Source organism: Labeo rohita, chromosome 17, assembly GCF_022985175.1.
Source record: "Labeo rohita strain BAU-BD-2019 chromosome 17, IGBB_LRoh.1.0, whole genome shotgun sequence".
Classification (NCBI taxonomy): Eukaryota; Metazoa; Chordata; class Actinopteri; order Cypriniformes; family Cyprinidae; genus Labeo; species Labeo rohita.
Genome location: NC_066885.1, coordinates 28,580,359 through 28,596,311, shown reverse-complemented (window position 1 = coordinate 28,596,311; position 15,953 = coordinate 28,580,359). Strand labels below are relative to the sequence as shown.

Sequence of the window (15,953 nt, the reverse complement as noted above, 5' to 3'; positions counted from 1 at the left end):
AAATAAGTACAATGTACGTAATGTGGTCATATTGTATTGCAAAACACTTTTGCTGCTATTGAGGTGGGATATGTGTAAGGTTAAGGACAGGTTTGGTGGTATGGGTAGGTTAAGGTGTAAGTGACTGGTCAACAGTCTAATTATAAATGTAATTACAGAAACCAATTACAGATGTAATTACATGCAGGTATTTTTAAAATCTAAGTACAATGTAAAAACATGTATGTACACAATAAGTGCATTGTATCTAATTATTAATTTCAATGTAAGTACATAGTAGTTAAGGCCACTTAATATAAAGTGAGACCGAAGTAATTTAGAAATTATATATATTCATCAAATATTCAAAACTGCAAACTGACTGTAATATTTTCTGGAAATTTCACAGCATGTTAATTGCTATTAAACAACAAATGAGTTCAGATGCAAAACCAGCTAAATCCATCTGACGTCTTTCTTTAAAAAATGCATTTTTATCAGGCTCAGATGTATAGGTTTGTATGTAAGTATCGGTACTTCTGATTGGGCTGAAGCTGGTATTTTAGCGAGTTTGAAGAAAAAGTATTTGATGGACGTATAATATGTGTTGAGAGCATTTACACAATATCATTATCTCATTTTTGACCGAGATGTCTTTTAGCTGGTTTTGCATCTGAACTCTTCAAATATTATTATAATTTAAATTTAAATTAAATTATTATAGTTTGATACCCATTTAAGTAGAATATGAGTACATTTATATATACAGTATAGTGTGTGTGTGTCCGTGTGTGTGTGTAATATTGTAGTTATGTGTCTAGTCAAGGTGTATTTTTAAATATTTCGGATATTGAATTTAATCTACATTTTTCAGCAATCTAGCTAGAGACTATGAAATCTCTGTGGATTTTTAATAAAAGGAAATTAACCCATTTTAATTGTAATTTAATTATAATGTTATAATTAACACATTTTTCATATTTTCTAATGTGATTAGCTACTTTAAACCATCATTAATACTTATGGGTTATTTAGAACTACTATGAGTGAGCAGGACAGGTGTTTTTGTTGTACACAGCAGAGTTTTGTCAAACTGTGTCGCTCACAGCACAGAAATACACTGTGCTGTCTTCTGAAGTAACACTGGAGATCTGAAGTGTTCCGTGGGTTTGTGAGTTCCCATAAATACGAATGCGTTCATAGTCTTTCTCGGGATTGAATGTCGTTGTGTAAAGGTGCCCAAGAAGTTAAAAGGATTTTTCTTGTGTTGTTTGTTGGTACCAATAAAGGTAGTAATAGCTGCTGTAAGTGTGAGTGCAGCTGATGTTCACAGTGTCTCCCAAACGCTTTATCATGTCAGCAGGTTGATCAATGGATGAACCCAGAGAAATGTCTTATGAGGAAAAAACACATTCAAAATTCATTCATTTTCTTTACTGCATTTTACACAATATAAACATTCTTCATTAAGAAAGGTACAAAGGTTACCTGTGAACCAGAACAGCAAATAGAAGAAAATGAAGGTAAGCTGCATCATACTTCCTTGAAATAAATATATGTTTCTGACAGACACATGCAAGAGAGATTTCAGATTCTGAAATAAAAGCATTTCTGAAATGAAAGGAACCCTGTAACTTGTTCTTATCTGTGATTGGATGATTGTTGTTTAAGTCCTGCCCAGACTAAGATTCTCACAGGATTTGAAGAAGAAGAAAAAGGAAGATAAAAGAAAAGCAAATGCCCAGTAAGTACTATGGTCAAGATGTGAGTTTGCTGTACTGTCACAAATGGAGCACAATAATATGCAGCAAATGAAAATAAAAATGTCTGTATCTGCTGTCAAATTAAACCATTTATGAGCAATTACTTATTTTGTGTTCCTCAGAAAAAAGAAAGCCATACAGTCTTGGAACTATATTAGGATGGGTGAATGATGACAGAATTTTTATTTTTAGATAAGCCATCATTTTAAGGTTTAGCTCAAATTCCAAGTGATTTAGTACATATACTGCATATACACAATGTTAAGAAACATTCAGTTTTATTGCCAGTTTTGCCATGAAGATACAGTACAAGACAACTGTTGTTTTTTTTTTTTAATCAAACAGGTGCAAAGTGAACAGTTTTTTGTCAGCGGTTATAAGGAATTGTACAGCTGTGTGCACGTGCTGCACAGAAATAAACTGCGCTGTCCTCAGCAGTTATGTTGGATATGAGCAGGAATGCATCCTCTTTTGCATGTCCTGTGATGTCAAATCGAGGTTTAAATTTCTCCTCTTCAGAATCTGCACCATAACTGAGCATTCCAATGAGCTCCAAAGAACCACTACTGTTTTTCTGTTGATACCAGTACAGGTATGGATAGTCATTATCACCATGACGGCAAGAAAGCTTTGCATCTTTCTCCTCCACTGTCTGTAGGAGATGTTTGGGAGACTGCTGAATGACAGGAGAACAAACCACACAAACTACAAAAGAGTGAGAAGAGCACAACAATATATATATATCAAATAAACTGCATTGAACAAAAAATACTTACCTGGTAACCAGTAGATAATGATTATATTTAAAATGATTGCTTTGACCATGATTATAACATTCAACCAAGCAACAGAGGAAATAACATTAAGTTCAGAGTCTGTTCACTCTCTAAATTGATTCTTCTGCAGTCAAAAGAGGTTTTCACATATCTTACCATATATCTTGAGGCTGAGACTGTTTTTTGCCTCAGAAAGGAACCACCTAGGTTGTTTATTGGTCCAATCAAAAGAGCCCAACCCACAGCATCTGCAATAGTGAATACAGCACTGATTCCTCTTTCATTGCAAGTTTTATTTCATTTTACCATTTTATTATTGCTTGCAAAAATTATACATTTGATAATTTAAGAAAAGTAATAGCTCACCTTTTTGCAAAAGGCTGCACAATTTCAGAATCAGAATCAGAAAGAACTTTATTGCCAAATGTGCCAAGGAATTTGTCTTGGTGACAGAAGCTTGCAGGGCACAGACAGGATCACAAGTGACAAGGCACAGATAACAAAAATAAACAAGTGATTAGAATAAATATATGAAAGGCATCAGGTATCAATCATGTGTAATGCACAAACGGGGCAGGATGAATTATACTACTCAAAATCCAGTTCTGTATTTATATGCAGAACTGTTTGAAATGTTAAGTAATTTAATGTTTAGGGTACAACGGGGCTAAAGGCACAACTTAAGAAAAAATGTGCCATTCACTGGGTCTAAAATGTATAATTTATGGATCAATAGATTTTGTGTGACAATAAATCAATAAATCACAATAAAAGGTTCACCAGCATGTGGCAAAAGGCACACAGTATTGATATTTGTTCAAAACAATCACTTTAGCAAAGTGTGTACTATTTTCTGCTTATTTTAAAAAAATAAAATAATTAATTTTGTTCTATAAATATATTGTCATTTATATATGTTAATATAAAAAATATATTTTAAATATATTTTTAATTTGAATTTTGTTTTAAAATTACATAAAGTCATGAATGCATTGAAGGAGATCAGATAATAATTTAATATAGATTTACCGTAATAACAAATTATATTTAATTATATGATATGATTAATATCATGTCTTTAAATATGATGGTTTTATTCTAAACACCTAAGATGGACACCCAACATAATATATGACAATTACCAACTGAATCTAACCATGTCATGTCAACAAATGGAAAAGTCAGTCGAATCATCTATTAATTAACACGTTAATTATTGCGCCTTTTAGCCCCAACAGCAGGGGTGCTTTTTACCCCAAACACCATACTTTTACATATTCTTTTATTAATTAGAAACTGTTGCTTTAATTATATTAAACAAAACTGAAAAACATTAAGAAGACATTTGTCTCAAAATATATGCATCCATTTTGCTACTTAAATCTACAACATTTTTAAAAACATCAAATATTAGATCAAGTAAGCACAGAATCAACTTTGCGCTGCTGCCCTCGATCAGACAAATTTGCACGTGCATCTTGAAAAGTGAATGTTTTAGAAAGTGCTACGGTACATTTTTGTGCCATCTAGTGGTTTAGAGGAAAATAATAATACAGAGGAACGTTTAGCCCCTTTGTACCCTATAGTTCATGTAGACATGATGTGCACACTAAGATAACATGGCTGGTGTTCAGAAAAACAAAACTTTTCAGTAAATTATCAAATGTTTTTTAAGTGGTATAAGTGGGGATAAAATATGATTTAGAAATTACCATCTGCATTTATATGCATTTTTCATATATTTGTTTGCTTATTTAAGGAAGAGAGAGATTCTGTGGGGACTGGAACATGGGTCCCATTGAGCAAAACCACTCATCATATGTCGAGAGCAATGCACATGTCTGTGATGAAGGCCAGTATATTGTTGTTCATTAATCTCTCACATTTGAAAAGACGACGCATACTAAAAGATTTTCATTAGTGCCCCCTATTTGTAAACATTCTTATTATCAGTTTGTGCATGATGATGCAAAGAAACTTGTGGCTTTTTTGTTATTCAGACAGGTGCAAACAGTTATTTGTCAGGGTTTATAGAGAATTGAATGGCTGTGCATACTAGCTGCACAGAAATACACTGCGCTGTCCTCGGCAGATATATTGGATATCAGCAGGAATGCATCTTTTGTAGCTTGTCCTGATAGGACAAATCGAGGTTTGAATTTATCCTCTGAAGAAGGTTCACCAAATCTGAGCATTCCAATGAGCTCCAAAGAACCGCCTTTGTTTTTCTGTTGATACCAGTACATGTATGGATAGCTGCTGTCACCGTGATTGCAAGAAAGATTTGCTTCTTTCTCCTTCACTGTCTGTAGGAGATGTTTGGGAGACTGCTGAATGACAGGAGAACAAACCACACAAACTACAAGAGGGTGAGGAGAGCACAACAATATACAGTATGTATATTAAATAGCCTGCATTGGACTAGAAACACTTACCTGGTAACCAGTAAATAGTGATTATTGTTAAAATGATTGCTTTGATCATGATTGTAACATTCAACCAAGCAACAGAGGAACTAACTTAAAATTCACAGTAAGTTCACTCTCTAAATTGATTCTTCTGCAGTCAAAAGAGGTTTTCGCATATCTTACCATATGTCTTGAGGCTGAGACTGTTGTTTGAGTCAGAAAGGAAGCGCCTAGATGTTAGGTGGTTGTTTATTGGTCCACTCAAAAGAGTCCACCCCCAAATGTCTGTGATAGTCGCTAATGTATACAGCTCTTGTTCCTCTTTCAATGCAAGTATAGACTTTTTTTTATTGAAAAATATTATTTAAGAAAAATCTTTATGCAAAACGGCTGCACAATTTTAGGTATCAGTCATGTCTATAGCATAAACGGGGCAGGATGAATTACAATATTTAGAATTAGGGGTTTGCTCATATTCATACATTAGTCCTAAGTTCTGGGTTAAGATACATTTAGTTTGTATTAAGTCAGTTCTGTTTCAGTCCACAAACTAAGGTCAATCCTTAGTTCATGCAGACATGACGTGTGCACTAAGCTAACATGACTGGTGTTCAGAAAAACATTAAACCTTTCAGTAAATTATAAAAATGTTCTTTAAGTGGCTTCACAATAAGATTTAGAAATTACCATCTGCATTCAAAAGCATTTTTCATATGTTTATTTGTTTATTGCAGGGGTGCCAAATTATTTTCCTGAAGATCTACCTATCTGCAGAGTTCAGCTCCAGTCCATATGTCTGTACTTGATACTTTAAGTGCTTCTTAAGATCAGAGCTTGATCAGAGTTGAAGTTGAGCTTTCCAAGAAGGTAAATCTCAAGGAACAGGACTGGGCATACCTTGATTTTTTTGCCTTGATGACTTAAAGAAAATTAGAAATTAGTTTGTAACTTATTTAAAAAAATATATATAAAAAAATCATATATATATTTCTATGTATTTATATACCTTTATTGTTATGAGTGTGTATTTCAAAGAGAACAAAGTTGCATTTTCTAAATACTGAGTGGCAGATGAGGGAAGAGTTGGAAGAGTTGCCATGGCGACAGTCAACAAAGAAGGCTGCTTGACTAAAGGCAAACTCTTGTCTCTCTCTTTCTTCACTACAAAAAAGGTTAGTAAAATTATGAAATGTCAAGAAAAAAAACTGTAATTACATTACTTACATTGAAGTGGTCAAGTTTATGAGTAAATGTACATAAAATAAGCATTTTAATATATTTATTGATGGGTTGTTTTTATGTTAAAGTTATCAACTGTCAGTGTGTGTGTACAAAAATACAATATAACAGATACTGTTGTTACTTACCTGTGTTACTTACCTGAATCCAGTCTGCTGTGTGAGTTGTGTAAAGCTCTGATAGAAGTTTGTTACCTTGTTTAACCATTTATTTGTTGCTACTGAGTGCTTGTATAGACAGATACATGATTTTCCTATGTGGAATACTGTGGGTTAAAGTTTCATGAATTTGTTTTGATTAAAGTCAACAAAGAAGGCTGCTTGACTAAAGGCAAACTCTTGTCTCTCTCTTTCTTTACTACAAAAAAAATACATTTCTCATCTGCTGAGTAGACTTCCAGGGTGGGGTCTGCAACATATATATATATATATATATGTGACCCTGGACCACAAAACCAGTCTTAAGTCGCTGGGGTTTATTTGTAGCAATAGCCAAAAATACATTGTATGGGTCAAAATTATTGATTTTTCTTTTATGCCAAAAATCATTAGGAAATTAAGTAAAGAACATGTTTCATGAAGATATTTAGTAAAATTCCTACTGTAAACATATCAAAACTTAATTTTTGATTAGTAATATGCATTAGTAAGAGCTTAATTTGGAGAACTTTAAAGGTGATTTTCTCAGTATTTAGATTTTTTTGCACCCTCAGGCTTTTATTAAACAATAAACAGAAAGTGTCCAAAAATGACTGGGGGTCCAAAAAGTGTCCAAAATAAATGGGGGAATCTGGTGTCCTCGAAAGTGTCCAAAAAGGGGAAAAAGTGTCCAAAATAAATGGGGGAATCCGTGAAGGAGGGGCAGTGTTCAGAAGGGAAGGGTCCAGGTAAGAGGCGGAGTCCGGCGGCCGCACTTGCTCCCCGCCGGGGTCCGCGGCAACGTGACGGGTAGCGGCTTCCTTTAGCGGCTTCATCCATTCCTTAGCGGCGGCCCTTCCTCAGGCGGGAGAGAAGGCCCGGCATCCTGGCCCGCAGCCATTTCCATGCGGCTCGCACTCGGACCCACGGGTCCGGCAGCTCGTCCATCACATCGGCGGCGCTCATCCCTCAACGCGCCCTTCCTGGACCCACGAGGACACCAGCGTGCATGCACGGGGAAGAGACCGGTCTCCTGAGGAGAGGCGCGCTCGGCATTTTAACAGCGGCGGTGATGAGGCTTCATTCACATCAGGTGTGCCTCATCACACGCCGCCAGACCTGGATGTTTCAGCGCCCTTCCTCCTCCCACACGCCCACTCCCGTCGGGAGCCTGGTGAAGGGCGGCGATTACCGACGGGGTGACGATGATAGTTAGGGGGGAGGCAGCCGACTCGTCACAATATATATATATATATATATATATATATACATATACATTTCAAAGGTTTTTTGTTTTTATTTTGATGATTAGAGCTTACATCTTGTGAAAATTTTAAAATATTAGAATATTTACATTTAAGTTTCATTAAATGTCCATCACTACAGTATAAATTCTGGGTATCTCTTGTTCTTTGAAACCACAATAATGAGAAAGACTGCTGATTTGGCAATGGTCCAGAAGACAGTCATTGACACCCTCCACAAATAGGATAAGTCACTGAAGGTCATTACTGAAAGGGGTGGCTGTTTACAGAGTGCTGTTTCAAGGCATATTAAATTCAAAGTTGACTGGAAGGAAGAAATTGGGTTGGAAAAGGTGCACAAGCAACAGGAATGACCGCAAGCTTGAGAATACTGTCAAGCAAAGCTTCAAACACTTGGGAGAGCTTCACAAAGAGTATAATGAAGCTGGAGTTAGCCCATCTAGAGTCATCACGCTCAGACATCTACAGGAAAACTTCTGAAACAGAAACAATGTCAGAAGCATCTTACCTGGGCTAAGAAGAAAATGAATTGGACTGTTGCTCAGTGGTCCAAAGTCCTCTTTTCAGATAAAAGTAAATGTTGCATTTCATGTTGAAATCTTGATCCCAGAGATCCTGGGGCACAGAATCCAAGCTGCTTGAAGTCAAGTGAAGTCCAAGTTTCTGAAGTCAGTAATGATTTTGGGTGCCATGGCGTCTGCTGGTGTTGGTCCATTGTGTTTTATCAAGTCGAAAGTCAATGCAGCCGTCTACCAGGAGATTTTGGAGCACTTTATCCTTTTCCAGCAGGACTTTAGCACCTGTCCACAGTGCAAAAAAAACCCTTCCAAGTGATTTGCTAACCATGATATCACTGTGCTTGACTGGCCAGCCAACATGCCTGACCTGAACCACATTGAGAATCTATGGGATATTTTCAAGAGAAAGATGAGAAACAGTCGATCCAACAATGTACAGACGATCTGAAGGCTCAATAGTGCCTCAGCAGTGCCACAGGCTGATCTCTTACATGCCACACCTCACTGATGCTGTCATTTGTGCTAAAAGCAAGTAATTTGCTGTAATTTGTGCTGCTGACCAAGTATTGAATGCATAAACGAATATACTTTAACTTTTCCGTTTTGGAGATCTGTTTTTTGATTGATCTTAGGAAATATTCTAATATTTTGAGATACTGGATTTTTTCTTTCATGAGCTGTAAGCTCTAATCATCAAAATGAAAACACACACACACACACAAAAAAAAAAAAAAAAAAAAAAAACTTTAGAAATATTTTACATTACATGTAATGAATCTAGAATATATGAAAGTTTCAGTTTTTGAAATGTTACGAATAAGAAATTCGAATAAGATACACCTGTATTTATCACACGTGATGCATGCAACAACAGTACATAACTTTCTGTAATGCTCACATATAAAAAGCACACACTAACACCATGATACAGATCACAAAATCACAAACATGCATTGAATTGATAAGAATTGTCACAAAATCTAAATAGGACTTTTATTAGAAAGGACAGTGGAGAAGTGGCAGGATGAAACTGGACTAGAACATGTCACAGGTTGGTCTTGAACCTGTGTCCCATGAGCAAAAACATTCCATGTTGAGAGTAATGTACATGCCTGAAGGCCAGTATGTTGTTCTCCATTAACCCCTACATTTAAACAGACAGGTGCATACTAAAACTCATTACATTTTCATTAGTGCCCTCTACTTGTAAACATTTTTATTACCAGTTTTGGCATGAAGATTCAAGGAAACTTGTGGCTTTTTTGTTATTCAGACAGGTGCAAACAATTATTTGTCAGGGTTTATAGAGAATTGAATGGCTGTGCAAACTAGCTGCACAGAAATACACTGCGCTGTCCTCGGCAGATATACTGGATATCAGCAGGAATGCATCTTTTGTAGCATGTCCTGATAGGGCAAATCGAGATTTGAATTTATCCTCTGGAAAAGATTCACCATAACTGAGCATTCCAATAAGCTCCAAAGAACCGCCTTTGTTTTTTTGTTGATACCAGTACATGTATGGATAGCTGCTGTCACCATGATGACAAGAAAGATTTGCCTCTTTCTCCTTCACTGTCCATAGAAGATGTTTAGGAGACTGCTGAATGACAGGAGAACAAACCACACAAACTACAAGAGGGTGAGCAGAGCACAACAATATATGTATATCAAATAGTCTGCATTGGACTAGAAACACTTACCTGGTAACCAGTAAATAGTGATTATATTTAAAATTATTGCTTTGATCATGATTAGAACACTCAACCAAGCAACAGAAGAACTAACATTACATTCACAGTCAGTTCACCCTTTAAATTGATTTTTCTGCAGTCAAAAGAGATTTTCGCATATCTTACCATATATCTTGAGGCTGAGACTGTTGCTTGTCTCAGAAAGGAACCACCCAGATGTCAGGTGGTTGTTTATTGGTCCAGTCAAAAGAGTCCACCCCCAAATGTCTGTAATAGTCGCTACTGTATACAGCTCTTGCTCCTCTTTCAATGCAAGTATAAGCCGTTAGGTAGGTCAATTTTTATTTTTTATTTTTTTCATCCTATTTTATTGTCTACATGCAAAAATTATATGTTTGATCATTTAAGAAAAATAGTGGCTCACCTTTATGCAAAAAGGCTGCACAATTTTAGGTATCCGTTATGTCTATAGCACAAATGGGGTAGGATGAATTATAATACTTAGAATTAGGGGTTTGCCCATATTCATAGGTGCAATAGTCCTAAGCTCTGTATTAAGATAAATTTCATATCTATTAAGCCAATTCAGTTTCAGTCCACAAAAAGGTCAATCCAGTTCTATATTTATATAAAGTTTGTAAAAAGAAATGCAGAACTGTTTGAAATGTAAAGCAATTTAATGTTTATAGTTCATGCATACATGATGTGCACTAAGTTTACATAGCTGGTGTTAAGGAAAAAATCTGTAAATTATTTATATATATATATATATATATATATATATATATATATACACACATATAGTGGGGATAAAATAAGATTTAGAAATTACCATCTGCATTCATTTTCCTTTTTTTATTTATTTGTTTGTTTACTGAAGGAAGAGAGAGATGAAACTGGACTAGAGCATGGGTCCCCATGAGCAAAACCACTCATCATATGTCAAGAGCAATGCACATGTCTGTGATGAAGGCCAGTATATTGTTCTTTATTTGTTCTTTTTTGTGGCTCTTTTTTGTTATTGAAACAGGTGCAAACAGTTATTTGTCAGGGTTTATAGAGAATTAAATGGCTGTGCAAACTAGCAGCACAGAAATACACACCGCTGTCCTCGGCAGATATACTGGATATCAGCAGGAATGCATCTTTTGTAGCGTGTCCTGATAGGACAAATCGAGATTTGAATTTATCCTCTGGAATAGGTTCACCATAATTTAGCATTCCAATGAGCTCCAAAGAACTGCCTTTGTTTTTCTGTTGATACCAGTACATGTATATATAGCTGCTGTCACCATGATGACAAGAAAGATTTGCCTCTTTCTCCTTCACTGTCCGCAGGAGATATTTGGGAGACTGCTGAATGACAGGAGAACAAACCACACAAACTACAAGAGGGTGAGGAGAGCGTAACATTCAATATAAAATTAAAAAAAAAAAAAAAACCTTAGACTGCATTGCACTGGAAATGCTTACCTATTAACATGAAAGCAGTGATTATCATTAAATTGATTGCTCTGATCATGATTATAACATTCAACCAAGCAAATTTACAGTGCAATGGTTGACTCTCTGAATTGTTTCTTCTGCAGTCAAAAGAGCTTTACACATATCTTATCACATATCTTGAGGCTGAGACTGTTGTTCACCTCAGAAAGGAACCACCTTGATGTTACATGTTAGGTGGTTGCTTATTGGTCCAAATGAAAACAAAAAAGCCCACCCACAAGTGTCCCCAAGTGTGTGTGATATTCTACAGCTCTCGATCGTCCTTCACTGCAAATCTTGTTTCATTTTCTGCATGTAAAAATTACTTCACCTAGTATACCTGCAAAGGTTAGTTAAACCGGTTCCAAGCTGGTTAGCTTCAGTTTTTTAGATCAAGTTTGGAGCTAAAGGTAGATCTCCAAGAACAGGATCAGGTTCCCCTGGTTTATTGGCATTTTGCGTCTAGCCCTATTCTGATGGAACTAGATTATCTGGAGAAATCTGAAAAAACATTTAGAAATCTGATGTGTTTTGGAATTTCCATGAAACTGTAAGTAGAACATGTCACAGGTTGGTTTTTTGAACCTAGGTCCCCTTAAGCAAAAACACTCATACGTCGAGAGCAATACATACGTCTGTGATGAAAGCTATTTTGCTGTCATTCTCTATGTAAAGCCTTTACATAACAATACATTCTGAAACATCACATTTTTATTAGTGCCCTCTTTGTAAACACTCTTATTACCAGTTTTGGCATGAAGGTGCAAGAAATCTTGTTGGTTTTTTTATTAATCAAACAGGTGCAATGGAAACAGTTTTTTGTCAGCGCTTGAAAGGAATTGTATGACTGTGCAAACTAGCTGCACAGAAATATATTGCACTGTCTGCAACAGATATACTGGATATGAGCAGAAATGCATCTTGTTTTGCATGTCCTGTGATGTTAAATCGAGATTTGAATTTTTCCTCTTGAGAAGCTTCTCCATAATTGAGCATTCCAATAAGCTCCAAAGAACCACCATTGTTTTTCTGTTGATACCAGTACAAGTATTGATAGCTGTTGTCACCGTGACGACAAAAAAGCTTTGCCTCTTTCTCCTCCACTGTCTTTAGAAGATGTTTGGGAGACTGCTGAATGACAAGAGAACAAACCACACAAACTACAAGAGGGTGAGGAGCACATAACAATACATGTACATAAAATAACTTAGACTACAATGGAAATGCTTACCTATTAACATGAAAGCAGTGATTATCGTTAGTATGATTGCTCTGATCATGATTATAACATTCAATAAATCGATAGAAGAAATAATATGAAATTCACAGTGTAATGGTTGCCTCACTAAATTGTTTCGGTCAATAGAGCTTTTCACTTATGCTATCACTTATCTTGAGGCTGAGACTGTTGTTCATCTTAGAAAGGAAACACCTTGATGTTAGATGTTAGGTGGTTGCCCATTGGCCCAAATGAAAAAAAGAAAGCCCACCCCCAAGTGTCTGTAATATTCTAACTAAATACAGCTCCTCCTTTATTGCAAATCTTGTTTCTTTTTCTGTATGTGAAAATTACTTTTCCTCTTTCTCCTCCACTGTCTTTAAAAGATGTTGGGGAGTCTGCTGAGTGACAGGAGAACAAACCACACGAACTACAAGAGGGTGAGAAGCACATAACAAAACATGTACATAAAACAACGTAGACTGCATTGCACTGGAAATGCTTACCTATTAACATGAAAGCAGTGATTAGCATTAGAATGATTGCTCTGATCATGATTATAACATTCAACCAATCAACGAAATAAATAACATGAACACATGCAATGGTTGCCTCTTTAAATTATTTCTATGGCAGTCAAAAGAGATTTTCACTTATGTTATCACACATCTTGAGGCTAAGATTGCTGTTCACCTCAGAAAGGATGTTAGGTGGTTGCTTATTGGTCCAAATGAAAAAAGCCCACCCCAAGTGTCTGTGATATTCTAGTCACATACAGCTCTGAATCCTCCTTCATTGCAAATCTTGTTTCATTTTCTGTATGTGTTCAGTGTACCTTCAAATTTCAATTCATCCTGTTCCAAGCTGGTTAGCAGATTCAGTTGTGTTAGATCAAGGTTGGAGCTAAAGGCAGATATCTAAGAACTGGATCAGATACTGAGCCCTAGTTTATTGGCTTTTTGCTTTTAGCCCTGTCCTGATGGGACTAGATTACATAGAGAAATTTGTGCTTCGCTGATGCGTTTTGCAGTTTACAGGAGACTAGCAGTAGAACATGTCACAGGTTGGTCTTGAACCTGGGTCCCCATGAGCAAAAACATTTAGCATATGTCCAGAACAATGGCCATTTTGCTGTTATTCTCTATTAAAGCCCACATTTAACAGACAATACATACAGAAACATCACATTTTCATTAGTGCCCTCTATTTGTAAACATTCTTATTACTGGTTTTGGCATGAAGATGCAATAAATCTTGTGGCTTTTTTTTTTTTTTTTAAGTTAATCAAACAGGTGCAAAGTGAACAGTTTTTTGTCAGCGATTAAAAGGAATTGTATGGCTGTGCAATCTAGCTGCACAGAAATACACTGCATTGTCCTCTGCGTTTACATTGGATATGAGCAGGAATGCATTTTTTGTAGCATGTCCTGTGATGTTAAATCGAGGTTTGAATTTTTCCTCTGGAGAAACTACATCATATGTCAGCATTCCAATAAGCTCCAAAGAACCGCCATTGCTTTTCTGTTGATACCAGAATAGGTATGTGTAGCTGCTGTCACCATGATGACAAGTAAGCTTTGCGTCTTTCTCCTCCACTGTCCGTAGAAGATGTTTGGGAGACTGCTGAATGACAGGAGAACAAACCACACAAACTACAATAGTGTGAGGAGAAGCATAAATATCAATATAAAATAAAGAACTGGATTGACCTAGAGATGCTTACCTGGTAGCCAGTAAGTAGTGATTATAGTTAAAATGATGACTCTGATCATGATTATAACATTCAACCAAGGCAGCAGAAGAAATAACATTACATTCACAGTGCAATGGCTGCCTCTCTAAACTGTTTCTTCTGCTGTCGTAGGAGGTAACAGCTTGAGACTAAGAGTGTTGTTCACCTCAGAAAGAAACCACCTAGATGTTAGATGTTAGGTGGTTGCTTATTGGTCCATATCAAACAAGGTCACCCCCAAACATCTGTGATGTTCTAGTCAAAATACAGCTCTGTCTTAATTCAGTTTTTTTTTTTTTTTTTTTTTTTCTGTATGCAACAATTATATTTGACCATTTAGGAAAAGTAATACCTAAACTGAAGTTGCACAATTTGAGGTATCAGTCATGTCTGTAACATAAACAGGGCAGGATGAGATAAGAACTGAAAAATAATACTTGGAATTAGGAGTTTGCACAAATTCAAGTGCATTAGTTCACAAACAAAGCTCAATCCAGTTCTGTCTCTATATAATAAAGTATTATAGAAATGTAAAGTATGTGCAATGTTTAAAAATGCTGTAGGCAAGAGTTGGGCTAACATGGCTGATCTTCAAGCAGGAATGAAATAGGATTAAAAAATGACCAGCATTCTTTCATTCTTTCTTTCTTGACTTTATGCCTTAATTTGAGAGGACAGTGGAGAAGTGTCAGGAAAGTACAAGGAGAAACAATGGAACTGGACTAGAACATGCTTTTGAACCTGGGACCATTATGCTTGTTCTCCATTAAACCCTATACATACTGAAATATCACATTTTCATTAGTGCCCTCTATTTGTAAATACAGGTATTACCAGTTTTGGCATAAATGTTCAGGAAGCATTGTGGCCTTGTGGAAAACTTTTTTTTTTTTTTTTTTTTAATTCAAACAGGTGCAAAGTGAATCATTTTTGTCAAAGGGTTATAGAAAACTGTACAACTGTGCATACTAGCTGCGCAGAAATACACTGCACTGTCCTCAGCAGATATGCTTGATATAACCAGGAATGCATGTTTTGTAGCATGTCCTGATAGGGCAAATCGAGATTTGAATTTTTCCTCTGGAGAAACCTGTCAGCATTCCAATAAGCTCCAAAAACCACCATTATTTTTCTGTTGATACCAGTACAGGTATGGATAGCTGCTATCACCATGATGACAAGAAAGATTTGCCTCTTTCTCCTTCACTGTCTGTAGGAGATGTTTGGGAGACTGCTGAATGACAGGAGAACAAACCACACAAACTACAAGAGGGTGAGGAGAGCACAACAATATATGTATATCAAATAGTCTGCATTGGACTAGAGACACTTACCTGGTAACCAGTAAATAGTGATTATATTTAAAATTATTGCTTTGATCATGATTATAACATTCAACCAAGCAACAAATGAACTAACATTAACAGTCTGTTCACTCTCTAAATTGATTCTTCTGCAGTCAAAAGAGGTTTTCACATATCTTACCATATATCTTGAGGATGAGACTGTTGCTTGCCACAGAAAAGAACCACCTACATGTTAGGTGCATTTTGTTTTTGGTCACAATGTTCAAAGAGGACATTTGGGCCCACCCATGGTCCTCTTTTATGGTCCTCTTTTAGTCATACAATAACGTTCGCAATATACTTTGACTTTATTTGGTCCTCTTTTTAGGTTCGCAATATGACTTTAGGAGGACGTTCTATATTTGGTCCTCTTTTAGTCATATAATAACGCC

General features: G+C 36.1%; 2 gene segments (V, D, J or C); both read right to left on the bottom strand.

The window, feature by feature from the left end:
- Positions 1 to 2,109: 2,109 nt before the first annotated feature.
- LOC127179671 (T cell receptor alpha variable 35-like) lies at positions 2,110 to 2,638 on the bottom strand. The segment is given in 2 exon segments: positions 2,110 to 2,447; positions 2,519 to 2,638. Coding segments are annotated over 2 exon segments (387 nt in total).
- A 1,901-nt stretch (positions 2,639 to 4,539) lies between these two features.
- On the bottom strand, positions 4,540 to 5,126 carry LOC127179670 (T cell receptor beta variable 5-8-like). The segment is given in 2 exon segments: positions 4,540 to 4,877; positions 4,954 to 5,126. Coding segments are annotated over 2 exon segments (387 nt in total).
- Positions 5,127 to 15,953: the final 10,827 nt, after the last annotated feature.